The 15,041-nt window shown below is 37.5% G+C and overlaps 1 protein-coding gene across 2 annotated transcripts in view; it reads right to left on the bottom strand.

The window, feature by feature from the left end:
• Window positions 1-410, bottom strand: part of GNL3L (G protein nucleolar 3 like) — a 26,766-nt gene extending 26,356 nt beyond the window's left edge. Inside the window, exon 1 of one of the 2 annotated variants that reach the window (XM_032398200.1) lies at window positions 294-410. In XM_032398200.1, the coding sequence (XP_032254091.1) occupies window positions 294-357 (64 nt within the window). In that variant the 5' untranslated portion in view covers window positions 358-410. Of the gene's footprint in view, window positions 1-10; window positions 119-293 lie in introns of those variants that run through there. The other variant, XM_032398201.1, reaches the window with a different exon arrangement.
• Between the last annotated feature and the right edge of the window lie 14,631 nt (window positions 411-15,041).

Here is a 15,041-nt window from a genome sequence, read left to right on the forward strand (position 1 = left end):
CGTCTCTTACCTCCACTTCCGGCGGGGATCAGACAGGAGAGAATGGCACTACGATAGGGTTGGTCTGCAAACTGCGCTCGCGCCGCTAGGCTCCGACTTCCGGATCCCAGCCTTGCGGGCCTGGTTGGCCCGCCTTACGTCCCCCCCCCAGAGGGGCGGGGCCTCGGATTGACGGCTCGCGCCCGCCATCCCTACTCCGCAGGCGCACTGGTCCCGCCTCCCCCGCTGCCCTGTGAGGTGAGGAAGAAGCCGAGAGGGGGTAGGTTGGTAGCGGCGGGTCGTCATATACCTACTTGTAAGCCAAGATCTTGTCTGCCGGCCTCTACCTGGACCCGAATATGCGTGTTCCCGAATCATAGTGACCAAGCAATCACCATGATCGCAGGTGGGGGTCAGTCCCTTTGTCTACAAAGGAAGATGGCGACGGGCAGGGTGTGGGAAAATGGCCGCCTGGGTCACATGTCTTGCCGAGTGCTCCCCACCTAAAAGTGACTTGGTTAGCTATTCCCAACAACCTTCCTGGCTTGTAAGGCCCCAGACAAACCCTGAAGCAGGTACTCCCAGCTCTTTATGCAGAAGTTCAAATCCATGGTCAGGCCCAGGAGCTGAACAACTGGAAGTCTCTCCCACCCGTTTGTCCTCTTCCCCTCCTCCTCCCTCCTTCTTTGGCCCCAGAGCGGCAAATGAAGAAGGGAATGAATATATACCTCTGAAGTGGGAACAAATAAGGATTTCTTTAGAAACCATCTTGAGGAGCTCCTGACATGGTTGGAGAATGAGGTCTCCCCTTAAAAACAGTAAATATTAGTCTGAATATGTCTTCTTTATGATAATTTAATTCCAGCCCCTTCTCTTCTTCAAACCTGAACTTTGGGGTAGGGCCCAGCCCCTCTACCCCTAGGGTATGTTCCTCCACTTCCAGAATGTGCAAGCGGAAATCTCTGCCTACTCCTACCCCTTACATACACACTACTCACTGCCCCTACACTGATGAAAGGGGTCTAACCTCTCACCCTGGAGATAAACAAAACTCCTGGGGACTCCAAACCAGGCCCAACCACCTTCCCCCTTACCCCTGCATTAGCAAATTCTTCCTGTTTCTTTAAGACCTAACTCTTGTCACTTCTATGAACTTTCCCAGCTGAGTTAGAAACTCAGAACACCTTTCTGCACTTATTCCTTAATGCTGTAATCATTTATGTGGATGCCTCTCCACGTAAATGGAGATGCAGTCTCACCTCCTGAGATTAGGGACCATATATCTTGAAGACCTCAACAAGACCCAGCACAAGACTGGTACAAATCAGGCTTCAGCCAATATATGTGAAATGTGTGAGTTTATAGGCCTGCACCACAAATCAATGGGAAATGGACAATTTAGTAGATAGCATTGGGAAATTTGGCTCACCATAAGGAAAGAAATAAAACTGGATCCCTACTTATTTACATATAAGATGGTGGAGAGTATCTTTGTCACCTACAACTGTGGAAAGATTTTTTCAACAAAGGCCCAAATGTGCAAACTGTAAGGGAAAAACACAATGAAATCTTTGATAAGAAAGAAAATTGGTGTCTCTACTTTGGAAAACAATTAGGAAGTTATCCAGAATAGTTGAAGGTGGGCCCTGGGACCCAGCAATTCTACTGGTAAAGATGTATATAACCTCCAGACTTTAAGTCCTAGAGAAATTCTAATACATATGCATAAGGAGGCATGTGCAAGAATATAACATTGCATAACTGTTTATAATAGAGAAAAAATCTGAACAATCTAAAAGTTCACCAACAGGAGAATGAATAAATAGCAGTACAGCCATACAACAGAATACTATACAGCAGCAGAAGAAATGAAATTGAGTTGCATATATCAACCCAGATAAATTTCAAAAACACAGTGCTGAGATAAAATATAAGTTATAGAAGGGTATATGAAATATGAGACATTTATATAGATTTTTAAAAATTTTTTAAGTAATCTCTACACCCAATATAGGGCTTGAACTCATATGACCCCGAGATCAAGAGTCAGATGCTCTACTGGCTTTGCCAGCTAGGTGCCCCTATATAGACTTTTTAAATCTAGAAAATAATGCACTAAATTAGTTATAGGTTATATAAATAAATAAACAGTATTTTTAAAACAGGGAATTAAATAGAAAATGCAGAATGGTAATTAGTTCTGGGGAAGAAAACAAAGGAACAGAATGAGAGATACACAGGGGACTTCAACTGTTTGTCTAATACTTTATCTGGGTAGTAGGTACATGGATGTGAGTTATATTATTCTCTATACTTATTTGTATGCCTGAAATATTTCATACTTTTTTTTAGAAAGACTACAAGGATCTATAAAAAAAACTAATGATGGTTAAATGTAGATCAGTGGTTCTCAAACTTTGGCCAGCATCAGAGTCAGTGGGAAGGCTTGTCAGAAGACTGATTGCTGGGCCCTATGCCCAGAGTTGTGTTTCAGTAAGTCTGGTAGGGCCCAAGAATTTGAATTTCTAACAAGTTTCCAAGCGATGATGATGATGATGATGATGATGATGGAGAAGAAGGGGGAGGGGGAGAAGAATCATCTGGGGCTGCTGCTAGTCCAGGTACCATATTTTGAGACCTACTGGCAAAGAATATGAGATTCTCAGTGAATTTTGTTGTCTTCATTGTGCTTTTCCGTGTTTTCCACATAGTCAATGAATATGAATTACTTTACAGAGAGGTTTTTGTTTTTTGTTTTAAATTCACCTTAATCTCTACTTCAAACTCTTATTTCCCTCATAGGCATCCATTCTATGGTATTTTATGCAGATCTTTTTGCTTATATGTGTTCTTGCAAAATATGTATTATTGTTTTAGGTGCATTTATTTCCTCAAAATTTTTATTTTTCACTTTTTCAAAATTCATAAAATTTGAAAGAATAGTACAATGAAAGCCCATATACCCTTAATATTGCATTTCTCTGATTACTAATGAATTTTTCAGCATCACTTCATATGTGTGTTAAATGCCTCTTTTGTAAATTGCCTGCTTATATAGTTGGCCCATTTTTCCAGTGAGTTTCCTATCTTTCCTATTGATTTGCTAGAGTTCCTTATATAGTCTAGCTACTAGTCCCCTGTCAGTTTCAGACATTGCAAATATTCTGTCCCTATTTTAACTTTGTCCATGTTAGCCTTTTTTGAATAGAAATTGTTGTTTTTAATGCAATCAAATCCATCAAATTTTTGCTCTATGGTTTCTGGTTTGGGAGTTTTATTTAGAAACTAGTTACCTCCTCCCAGGTCACAAAGATATTCTCTTATTTTTTTCTATTAACTTTATAGTTTTATCTTTCACCTTTAGGTTTTAATCCACCAAGAATCCACTCTCATATGTAGTGATAGGTAGGGATGCAATTCTATTTTTTTATACACAGTGAGCCACATTTCCCACCATCAAACACCAAACAATCCTTACTTTTTCATTGATTTGCTGTGCCACCTTTGTCACATATTATAAAACACACACGCACAAGTCTGTTTCAGTTCTTGCATTAATACCGCCTTGCTTTTGATATTTTGTAATATAAGATTTGATAGGGCAAGTACCTCTGCTTTAGTCTTCTTTTAGTATTGTCTTAGCTATATCTCCACATAAATTTTAAAAAGAGTTTATCAAGCTCTTCAGAAATCCGACTGGAATTCTTATTAGGATCACACTAAATTTACAGATTAATTTGAGAGAGTTGACATCATCAAAATAATAACTCATCCAAGAACATGGACTATCTCCTCATTTGTTGAATTCACCTTCTATCTATGTCCTTTATTAAGAGTCGAGTTTTCTCTTTGGAATTGTGTGTTTTTACTAATTTAATTCCTAGTTGTTTTGTAGTTTTTGTTACTATTGTGAATATTTTATAGTTATTTCTTTTTGAATAGATAATACACATACATTTTGAATATCAAAACAAAATAAAAATTATACTTTGAAAAGTGTCACTCTTGTCCATTTCACCCAATTGCCACTATACACACCCCCAGCAGTTACCACTTTTTTTTAAATTTCTTATTTATAATTAACATGCAGTGTTATATTAGTTTCAGGTCTAATGATTCAACAATTCTATACATTACTGAGTGTTCATCAAGATAAGTGTACTCCTAATCCCCTCTATTTCACCCTTCCCCCCAGCCACCTCCCCTCTGGCAACCTCCAGTTCAGTCTCTGTATTTAAGAATCTGATATGTTGTTGGGTTTTTTTTGGGGGGGGGGTCTCTTTTTTTCCTTTGCTCATTTGTTTTGTTTCTTAAATTCCACATGTGAATGAAATCATATGGTATTGTCTTTCTCTGACTTATTTCACTTAACATTATACCGTCTAGGTCCATCCATGTTGTTGCAAATGGCAAGATCTCATTCTTTTTTATGGCTGCATAGTATTCCGTTATATACAGAATATTTTATATTTAATATTTTTTTCTTGTATTTAAGTTTACTTTCAACAATCAAGACAGACTCTATGAATGACAAGAGGTTCAAAAAACCCTATATTTTAACATGCTTTTTAAAAAACAAGACATTCTGGGGCGCCTGGGTGGCTCAGTCGTTAAGCGTCTGCCTTTGGCTCAGGTTGTGATCCTGGGGTCCTGGGATCGAGCCCCGCATTGGGCTCCTTGCTCAGCCGGGAGCCTGCTTCTCCCTCTCCCACTCCCCCTGCTTGTGTTCCCTCTCTAGCTGTCTCTCTCTTTCTGTCAAATAAAAAAAATAAAAAACAAAAAACAAAACATACACACTGATCTCTATCTGGTATCTTTGTACAGTCATTTTGGTACACAGATACTGACTTCAAGCTTCTTTCCACCTTAAGAATTGCTTTCTTTTAAGTTCAACAAAGAACATTATGAAATAAGAATTGTACCAAAAAAGGGACAGCAAAGACTGTAAGGAAGGAAGGAAGTAGAGGGAAAGAAGGAAGGAAGTAGAGAATGCCTCCTTAATTTTGATTTTTGTATATTGTTTCTTTAATGTATTAAATAGAAAACCCAGTAACTGAACACGCCAACTCCCCTAGAATAAGGAAAGACAAAATTAACAAAGACACGATGGAGATATGTAGGTACATTACAGTCAATCTCCCTCTTCAGAATGTTCTGTTAACCAGATTCTACTGAAAAGTATCACATCACTGAAACATCCCTATGTTCAAAAGCCAGTGATCTATTTGATAAGAAGTTTGATATATATATATATAATATATATATATATATATATCAGTACTATTATTTCATAAAGATATATAGATATAGATCTAGACCACATCTTCTTTATCCATTCATCTATTGATGGATGCTTGGGTTGCTTCCATATTTGGCTATTATAAATAATACTGCAATAAACGTAGGGGTACAGGTATCTTTTCAAATTAGTGTTTTCATTTTCCTTGGGTAAATACCCAGTAGTGGAATTACTGGATCATATAATTCTATTTTTAATTTTTGGAGGAATCTCTATACTGTTTTCCACAGTGGCTGCACCAATTTGCATTCCCACCAATAGTTTTCGAGGATTCCTTTTTCTCCACATCCTCTCCAACACTTGTTATTTCCTGTCTTTTTGATAATAGTCATTCAGACATGTGTGAGGTGATATCTCACTGTGGGTTTTTTTTTTAAGATTTTATTTATTTGTCAGAGAGAGAGACTGAGCAAGCAGGGGGAGCGGCAGGCAGAAGGAGAAGCAGGCTCCCTGCTGAGCAAGGAGCCTGATGCGGGCGGGACTCAATCCCAGGACCTTGGGATCATGACCTGAGCCAAGGGCAGACGCTTAACTGACTGAGCCACCCAGGCATCCCATCACTGTGGTTTTGATTTGCATTTCCTGATGATTAGTGATGTTGAGCATCTTTTCATAGGTCTGTTGGCCACCTGTATGTCTTCTTTGGAAAAATGTCTTATTCAGGCCCTCTGCCCATTTTTTAATTGTATTGGTTTTTTTCCTTGGTGTTGAGTTGTATAAGTTCTTTATATATTTTGGATATCGACCCTTATCAGATATATCATTTGCAAATGATATTTGCAAATATCATCTACCATTCAGTAGGTTGCCTTTTCACTTTATTGATGGTTTCCTTTGCCATGCAAAAGCTTTTTATTTTGGCATAGTCCCAATAGTTTACTTTTACTTTTGTTTTCCTTATCTAGAAAAATGTTTCTACAGCTGGCGTCCAAGAAATTACTGCCTATGTTTTCTTCTAGGAGTTTTATGGTTTCAGGTCTCACATTTTAGGTCTTTAATTCATTTTGAATTTATTTTTGTGTATGGTGTTAAGAAAGTGGTCCAATTTTATTCTTTTGCATATAGCCATCCAATTTTCCCAGCACCATTTGTTGAAGAGACTGTGTTTACCCATTATATATTCTTGCCTTCTTTGTCATAGATTAATTGACCATATAATCATGGGTTTATTTCTGGACTCTCTATTCTGTTCCACTGATCTATGTGCCTGTTTGTTTTTTTTTTTTTTATGATAGTACCATACTGTTTTGATTCACAGTTACCAGTTTTATTAGTTTATTTTTTATTCTTCCAGTGTTTCTTTATGCAGATACAAACAAACATAAATGTATCTTATTCCATCTCCCCCTTTCTTATGCATGTATATTCTGTTATACATGTTGCTTATTTCTCTTAATAATACATCCTGGAGGTCTTTCCATATCAGAGCATTAGAGTTTCCTGTACCTAGAAAGTCACTGTATGGAAGCGTATAGAGTACTTACTCAAAGTGTTACATTATGTGGATATATAACAGGGTTTTTTTTAATGACTGCAGTCCCCTATTGTGGATGCTTGGGATGTTTTTAGTCCTTTGGTATTACAAATGGTGCCATAATGAATAGACATTTCATACATATGCAGATAATTATGTAGGATAAATTCCAATAATTATATTTGTAATTATGTAAGGTACATTCCAATAATTATATTTGTAGATATTGCCAAAATTTCCCTCCATAGGTATACCATTTTGCACTTACCACCCATGTATGAGTTTATCTGTTTTATTACAGCCTCACCAACAAAGTGTATTGTTAAAGACTTAGATTTTTTACAATGTGATAGGTAAGAAATAGTATCTCATGGTAGTTTTAATTTACATTTCTCTTATTATGAGTGAGGCTGAGCATCTTTTCATATGTTTAAGGGTCAATTTTACGTCTTTTTCTGTTTGTTTTTTTTTTAAGATTCTATTTATTTATTTGACAGAGAGACAGCGAGAGAGGGAACACAAGCAGGGGGAGTGGGAGAGGGAGAAGTAGGCTTACTGCGGAGCAGGGAGCCCGATGCGGGGCTCGATCCCAGGACTCCGGGATCATGACCTGAGCCGAAGGCAGACGCTTAACGACTGAGCCACCCAGGCGCCCCTTACGTCTTTTTCTGTGAATTGTCTATACATATCCTGTATTTTTCTGTTGGATTACTGGTCTTTCCTTGATTTCTAGAATGTTGTTATATATTAGAGAGATTAGACCTTTGTGAATCATGATTTGTCAGTGTTTTTCCTCAGTTTGTTATCCTTTTGACTTTGCTAATGGATTTTTTTCCAGGCAAGTTTTATTTTATTTTATGTAAACAAATTTATCTATGTTTTCTTTTATGGATTCTAGATTTTGAGTTGTTGTTGGTGATAGATTGCATTAATGACCCCAATTTCTCATGTGTCTGTGTATCCACACCCTTTCATAGTGCCCTGCTTTATTAACTCTGAGTGTGGCCATATAACTTGCTTTAACCAACAGGATAGTTGCAAACTTGATATTAAGAAGAGACTTGAAAAAGCTCTTGCACATTCTGTTTCCTCTCTTGGACCCCTGCCACTGCCACAAGAACATACCGAAGCTAACCTTGGAAGGATGTGAGAGACATGTAGAAATGAGCCTAGTCCTCCCAGTTAAGACATCCTATAGTGGCCAATCTCTAGTGAAGCCATCAACTTAGTGCAAACACATGAGCTAGCCCAGTTGAGATCAACAGAGCCTGATCCAGATTGTAGACCCTCCCAAATGACCCAGACTCTAGGTTTTGGTGCATAAATATTCATTTTGTCTTTTCACAGAGCATTATTATGGCAATAGTCCCATATCATTGCTCTTCCTTTTTGGAGATATCCTGGCTAAGCTTGCTCGTTATTTTTCCATTTGAACTTTTTTTTAAAGATTTTATTTATTTATTTATTTATTTATTTATTTATTTATCTAAGAGAAAGAGAGAGCGTGCATGTGCGTTTGCACGCATGAGCCATGGGAGGGGCGGGGGCGGGGGCGGCGGGGGGGGGGGGGGGCGGGGAGAGAATCTCAAGCAGACTCCTGCTGAGCACCGAGCTTGAAGCAGGGCTGGATCTAACAACCCTGAGATCGTGACCTGAGCTGAAACCAAGAGTCTGATGCTAAACCGGCTGAGCCATCCAGGCACCCCTCCATTTGAACTTTAATTCAGCTTGTCTAGTTTCAGAAAAAGAGAAAAAATGGTATTTTAAATGAGTTTATACTAAATTTATAAATTAATTTGACATCTTTATAATTCTGAATCTTCTTATTTAATAACATGGGATGCCTTTCCGTTTGTTCCTTCAGAGTGTTATAAATGTTTTGTCATAAAGGTTTTGGACATTTCTTATTAAGTTTGTTTCTAGGTATTTGCTATAGACTAAATGTTTGTGTGCCTCCAAAATTCAGATGTTGAAACCTAATCCCCACTGTGATGGTATTTGGAGGTAGGGCTTTTGGAAAGTGATTAAGTCCTGAGGTTGGAGCCCTCATGAGTGAAATTAGCGCCCCAGTGGACACAGCTAGAAGATGGCTGTCTATGAACCAGGAAGCAGCTCTCAACAGAGATCGAATCTGTCTGCCTTGATCTTGGGCTTTTCAGCCTCTAGAACTGTGAGAAATACATTTCTGTTGTTTGTAGGCCACCCAGTCTATGGTATTCTGTTATAGCAGCCACAATGGACTAAGACAGTATTTCACCTTTTCTGTTGCTATAATAAATGGAGCCTTCTCTTCCATATATCTTCTTTTTTAAAAAAGATTTTATTTATTTCTGCATCCAATACGGGGCCCAAACTCACAACCCTGAGATCAAGAGTTGCATGCTCTACCAACTGAGCCAGTCAGATGCCCCTCTTCTATATATCTTCTAACTAAATGATTTCTATATATTAATTTTATATCCTCCTACTTTATCTTGTTTATAGTAGCTTTTATATTGATTTGCTTGGGTTTTCTGGCTATATAATCTTATCTATAAATAATGATAGCTTTACCTCCTCAATTCCAATTTTATGCTTCTGATTTCTTTTTCTTTTTTAATTACGATGCTTGCTACTTCCAATACAATGTTAAATTATAGTGGAGAGAGTAGACATCCTTGCCTGGTTTCTGATTTTAGCATATAAATGCTGCTAGTGTTTCCTGGTTAAGTGAAATACTGGACTGCTGTATTTGGGGAGATACACACAAACACACACACATAATTAAATCATATCAAGGAAGAAACCTTATATTCCTCTTGTTGAATGTTTTTTTTAAATAAAGAATGGGTATTGAATTTTGCCAAATGACTCTGGCATCTCTGAAAATGATGATATGATTTTTCTCCTTAGATTTAATAATATGTTAGATTATATTAATGGATTTTGTAATATTGAATGATTCTTGCTTTCTTGGGATAAACTCCACACAGCCATGGATTCTGTTTGCTAATATTTTATTTAGAATTTTGCATTGCTAAAAAAAAAGAATTTTGCATTGCTATTTATAAGTGAATATTGGTCTATATCATTTTCTTTTCTTTTTTTTTTGTAGAATCTTTGTCAGATCTTGGTATCAATATTATACTCACTTTATAAAAAGAATTTGAATGTGTTCCTCCTTCATCTAGACTCAGGAAAATAAAAATAGCATTCAAATTACCTGCTTTTTAGTGTTAATAGACTTCCCCTGTGAAAGCATCATAGTCTGGTACCTTTGGGGAAAAGTACCTCTTTATACCTTTCTCTATTTCTTCCATGGAAATTGGCCTATATGGGTTTTTCTCTTTTAGAGTCAAATTAAAGTAAATTATATTTTCCTAGGATGTTTTCCATGTCTTCCAGGTACTTAAACAATTTGCATAGAGTTGGACAAGAAAGTCTTTTATGTTTAAAATGTCCTCTTACTATGGTTATGTCCAACTTTTCATTTCCTAACTTGTATATTTGTGCTTTCTCCTTTTATTCTTTTTCTTTCTTTTTTTTTTTAGAGGAGAGGGAGAAGGGCAGAGGAAGAGAGAGAATCTTAAGCAGGATCCATGCCCAGCACAGAGCCCAATGCAGGGCTCAATCTCATGACCCGGAGATCATAACCTGAGCCAAAACCAAGAGTCAGATGCTTAACCGACTGAGCCACCCAGGGGCCCCAGCTTTCTCCTTTTCTTGATTATGCTGTTTAATGGCTTACATATTTCTATTTAACAGAATCAGCTCATCTATATATTAGTTCTATTGTTATCTGTTTTCTAACTTCTTTATTTGAACTTTACTGTTATTTTTCCCCTTCTGTTCTTAATTTTATTATTTTTTCTTCCTCTAACTTTTTGAGTTGGATGCTTATTCATTTAATTTTTCCCTTGTTTTTTTTTTTTTTAAACATTTTTTATTTATTTATTTATTTGAGAGAGAGAATGAGACAGAGAGAGCATGAGAGGGTCAGAGGGAGAAGCAGACTCCCTGCCGAGCAGGGAGCCCGACGTGGGACTCGATCCCGGGACTCCAGGATCATGACCTGAGCCGAAGGCAGTCGCTTAACCAACTGAGCCACCCAGGCGCCCTTCCCTTGTTTTTAAAACAAGTATTTTAAGGCTATGAACTTTGCTTTATCTGTATCCATGGATTCTGACTTTAGTATTTTCATTATCATTGTCTAGAAATTCAGCAGTTTTGATTTGAGTTTCCCTTCTGACCCAAGAGTTGTTTGACAGAGAGATATTACACATTCAGATGGAAGATCCATTTTACAGTGATTTCCAGTTTTATTCATTGTGATCAATGAACATTGTATTAGTTCTAATTTTTGGAATTTGTTGAGATTTTCTTCTTGGCCTAATATTGATTTTGTTATTTAGTTTTTTTATATTACTGGGTTTTTTGTTTGTTGTTGTTGTTGTTGTTGATTTGATCTGTCCTGGAATGAGAAAGGTGAGTTAAATTTCTCCTATTTTTAGTATGTTTCAATCTGTTATCTATTTTTCCTTGTATCCCTTAATATCTTAGCTTTATGAAAGCTGCTATGTTATTTGGTATAAAAATAGTCATAACTTTATATGTTCATTGTAAATTGTGGCCTTTTTGCCTCAATTAATGCTTTTTTATAACAAACTTTCTATTTTGGAATAATTTTAGATTTACAGAACAGTTGAAAAGTTAGTGCAAAGTTTCCATATGCCCTTCACCTAGTTGCCCCTCATGTTAATATCTTGTATGACATTTGTCAAAACTAAGTATTGGTACATTGTTATTAACTAAACTCCAGACTTTATTCAGATTTCACCAATTTTTCCACTAATATCCCTTTTATGTTCCGGACCCCAACCCAGAATCCCATATTGCATTTAGTCATCATATCTCCTCCAATCTGTGACACTTCCTCAGTCTATCCTTGTTTTTCATGACCTTGACAGTCAGTTAATGCCTTTGGTTCTGAGTTCCTGACTTGTCTGATAATTAAGATTGCAACCCATGTGTTCTTTAATTGCATTTGCCTGGTATACCTTTGTCCTTTCTGGTATTTTTAACCTTTCTGAATCAATTTCTTTTAATTGATTTTCTTTCTTTCTTTCTTTCTTTCTTTCTTTCTTTCTTTCTTCTTTCTTTCTTTCTTTCTTTTTCTTTCTTTCCATCTTTCTTTCTTCCTTCCTTTCTTTGAGAGAGAAAGCGCTCGCACACATGAGACAGGGGAGGAGCAGAGGGAGGGGACAAGCAGACTCTACCCTGAGTGCAGAGCCCATCCCAGGGCTTGATTCCAAGACCCCACCCAAGACCATAACCCTAGCCAAAATCAGGAGTCTGATGCCCAACTGACTGAGCCACCCAGGCACCCCTTAATTGATTTTCCTGAATACACCATTTGCGTTTTACTCAGTGATCCAATAGAAAAAAATGTTTTTCTTAAAACAAATAAGACCATTTATATTTATTGATACAAAAGATGTTTGGTGTTAATATTGTCATATTATTTTAAGTTTTATTTTCTTTTTTAGCTCTATGTTCATATATTAAAAGTATTTTATTATGCAGTCTGTTTTGTTTGGTATTTTTGTAGTTACCCTGATATTTAGGAAAGTTTACATTTTGGCTTAGTGACTAATTTTAGGTATCTTATTTTTAATTACATTTTTTTCTACTCGTTTGCTGCTAATGTAAAAAAGTACTGTTCCTAGAAGAGAACACAGGCAGTAATTTCTTTGACATCAGCCTTAGCAACATTTTTCTAGATATATCTCCTAAGACAAGCAAAATTAAACTGTTGGGACTATACCAAAATAAAATGCTTTTGCACAGGAAAGGAAACCATCAACAAAACAAAAAGATGACCTATTGAATGGGAGAAGATATTTACAAATGATATATCAAATGATAAGGAGTTAATATTCAAATATATAAAGAACTTATACCAGACCTATGAAAAGATGCTCAACATCACTCATTATCAGGGAAGTGCAAATCAAAACCACTGTGAGATATCACCTCACACCTGTCAGAATGGCTATTATCAAAAAGACAAGAAATAACAAGTGTGGAGAGGATGTGGAGAAAAAGGAATCCTCGTGCACTATTGGTGGGAATGCAAATTGGTGCAGCCACTGTGGAAAACAGTATAGAGGAATCCATCAAAATACTAGAGGAGAACACAGGTAGCAACCTCTTTGACACTGGCCACAGCAACTTTTTGCTAGACACATCTCCAAAAGCAAGAGAAACAAAAGCAAAAATGACTATTGGGACTTGATCAAGATAAAAAGCTTTTGCACAGGGGCGCCTGGGTGGCTCAGTCGGTTAAGCAGCTGCCTTCAGCTCGGGTCATGATCCCAGGGTCCTGGGATCGAGCCCCACGTCGGGGCCCCTGCTCAGCAGAGAGCCTGCTTCTCCCTCTCCCTCTGCCTGCCACTCTGCCTACTTATGCTCTCTCTCTATCTGTCAAATAAATAAATAAAATCTTAAAAAAAAAAAAAAAAAAAAGCTTTTGCACAGCAAAGGAAACAGTCAACAAAACTAAAAGGCAGTCTATGGAATGGGAGAAGATATTTGCAAATGTTTTATCAGATAGAGGGCTAGTGTCCAAAATCTATAAAGAACTTAAAAAACTCAACACCCAAAAAAAACACAAAAAATCCAGTCAAGAAATGAGCAAAAGACATGAACAGACATTTCTCCAAAGAAGACATACGAATGGCCAACTGACACATGAGAAAATGCTCCACATTATTCGGCATCAGGGAAATACAAATCAAAACTACGATGAGATACCACCTCACACCAGTCAGAATGGCTAAAATGAACAACTCGGGAAACAATAGGTGTTGGTGAGGATGCAGAGAAAGGGGAACCCTCTTACACTGTTGGTGCGAATGCAAACTAGTACAGCCACTCTGGAAAACAGTATGGAGGTTCTTCAGAAAGTTAAAAATAGGGCTACCCTATGACCCAGCAATTGCACTTCTAGGTATTTATCCAAAGGATACAAACAGTGATTTGAAGGGGCACCTGCACCCCAATGTTTATAGCAGCAATGTCCACAATAGCCAAACTATGGAAGGAGCCCAGATGTCCATAGATAGATGAATGGATAAAGAAGAAGTGGTATACACACACACACACACACACACACACACACACACACACACACACACAAAATGAGATACTACTCAGCTATCAGGAAGAATGAAATCTTGCTATTTGCAGCAACGTGGATGGAACTAGAGGGTATTATGCTAAGCGAAATAAGTCAGTCAGAGAAAGATAAATATCACATGATTTCACTCATATGTGGAATTTAAGAAATAAAACAGATGAACATAGGAGAAGGGAAGAAATAAGAAAATAAGATGAAAACAGAGATGGAGGCAAACCATAAGAGATTCTTAACTATAGGAAAAAAACAGGGTTGCTGGAGGGGAGGTGGGTGGGGGGATGGGGTAACTGGATGTAGAGCATTAAGGAGGGCACTTGATGTAATGAGCACTGTGTATTATATGCAACTGATGTATCACTAAACTCTACGCCTGAAACTAATACACTATATGTTAAATTGATTTTAAATTAAAAAAATTAAAAATAAACTGCCATATGATCCAGTAATTCCACTACTGGGTATTTACCCAAAGAAAGTGAGAACAGTAATCCAAAAACATATATGCACCCCTGTGTTTACTGCAGCATTATTTACTATAGCCAAGATACAGAAGCAACCTAAGTATCTATCAATAGGTGAATGCATAAGGAAGATGTGGTATATATACACAATGGAATATCACACAGCCACAAAAAAGGATGAGATTGTGCCATTTGAGACAACATGGATGGACCTAGAGAGTATTATGCTAAGTGAAATAAGTCAGACAAAGACAAATACCAAATAATTCCACTCAGAAGTGGAATCTAAAAAATGAATAAACAAAAAGCAGAATCAGACCTATAAATACGGAGAACAAACTGATGGTTGCCAAAGGGGAAGGGGTTGGAGTGAGGCAAAATGGGTGAAGGGGAGTGGGGTATACAGGCTTCTAGTTATGGAATGAACAGGTCGGGAATAAAAGGCACAGCAGAAGGAATACAGTTGAGCTGGGTGGCTCAGTCTGTTGAGCATCTGATGCTTGATCTCAGCTCAGCTCTTGATCTCAGCTCAGCTCTTGATCTCAGCTCAGCTCTTGATCTCGGCTCAGCTCTTGATCTCATGGTCTTGAGTTCAAGTCCCATGCTGGGCTCTGCACTGGGCATGGAGCCTAATTAAAAAAATAAAAAGAA

The sequence above is a fragment of the Phoca vitulina genome, unplaced genomic scaffold (genome assembly GCF_004348235.1).
Source record: "Phoca vitulina isolate PV1807 unplaced genomic scaffold, GSC_HSeal_1.0 scaffold111, whole genome shotgun sequence".
Taxonomy (NCBI): domain Eukaryota; kingdom Metazoa; phylum Chordata; class Mammalia; order Carnivora; family Phocidae; genus Phoca; species Phoca vitulina.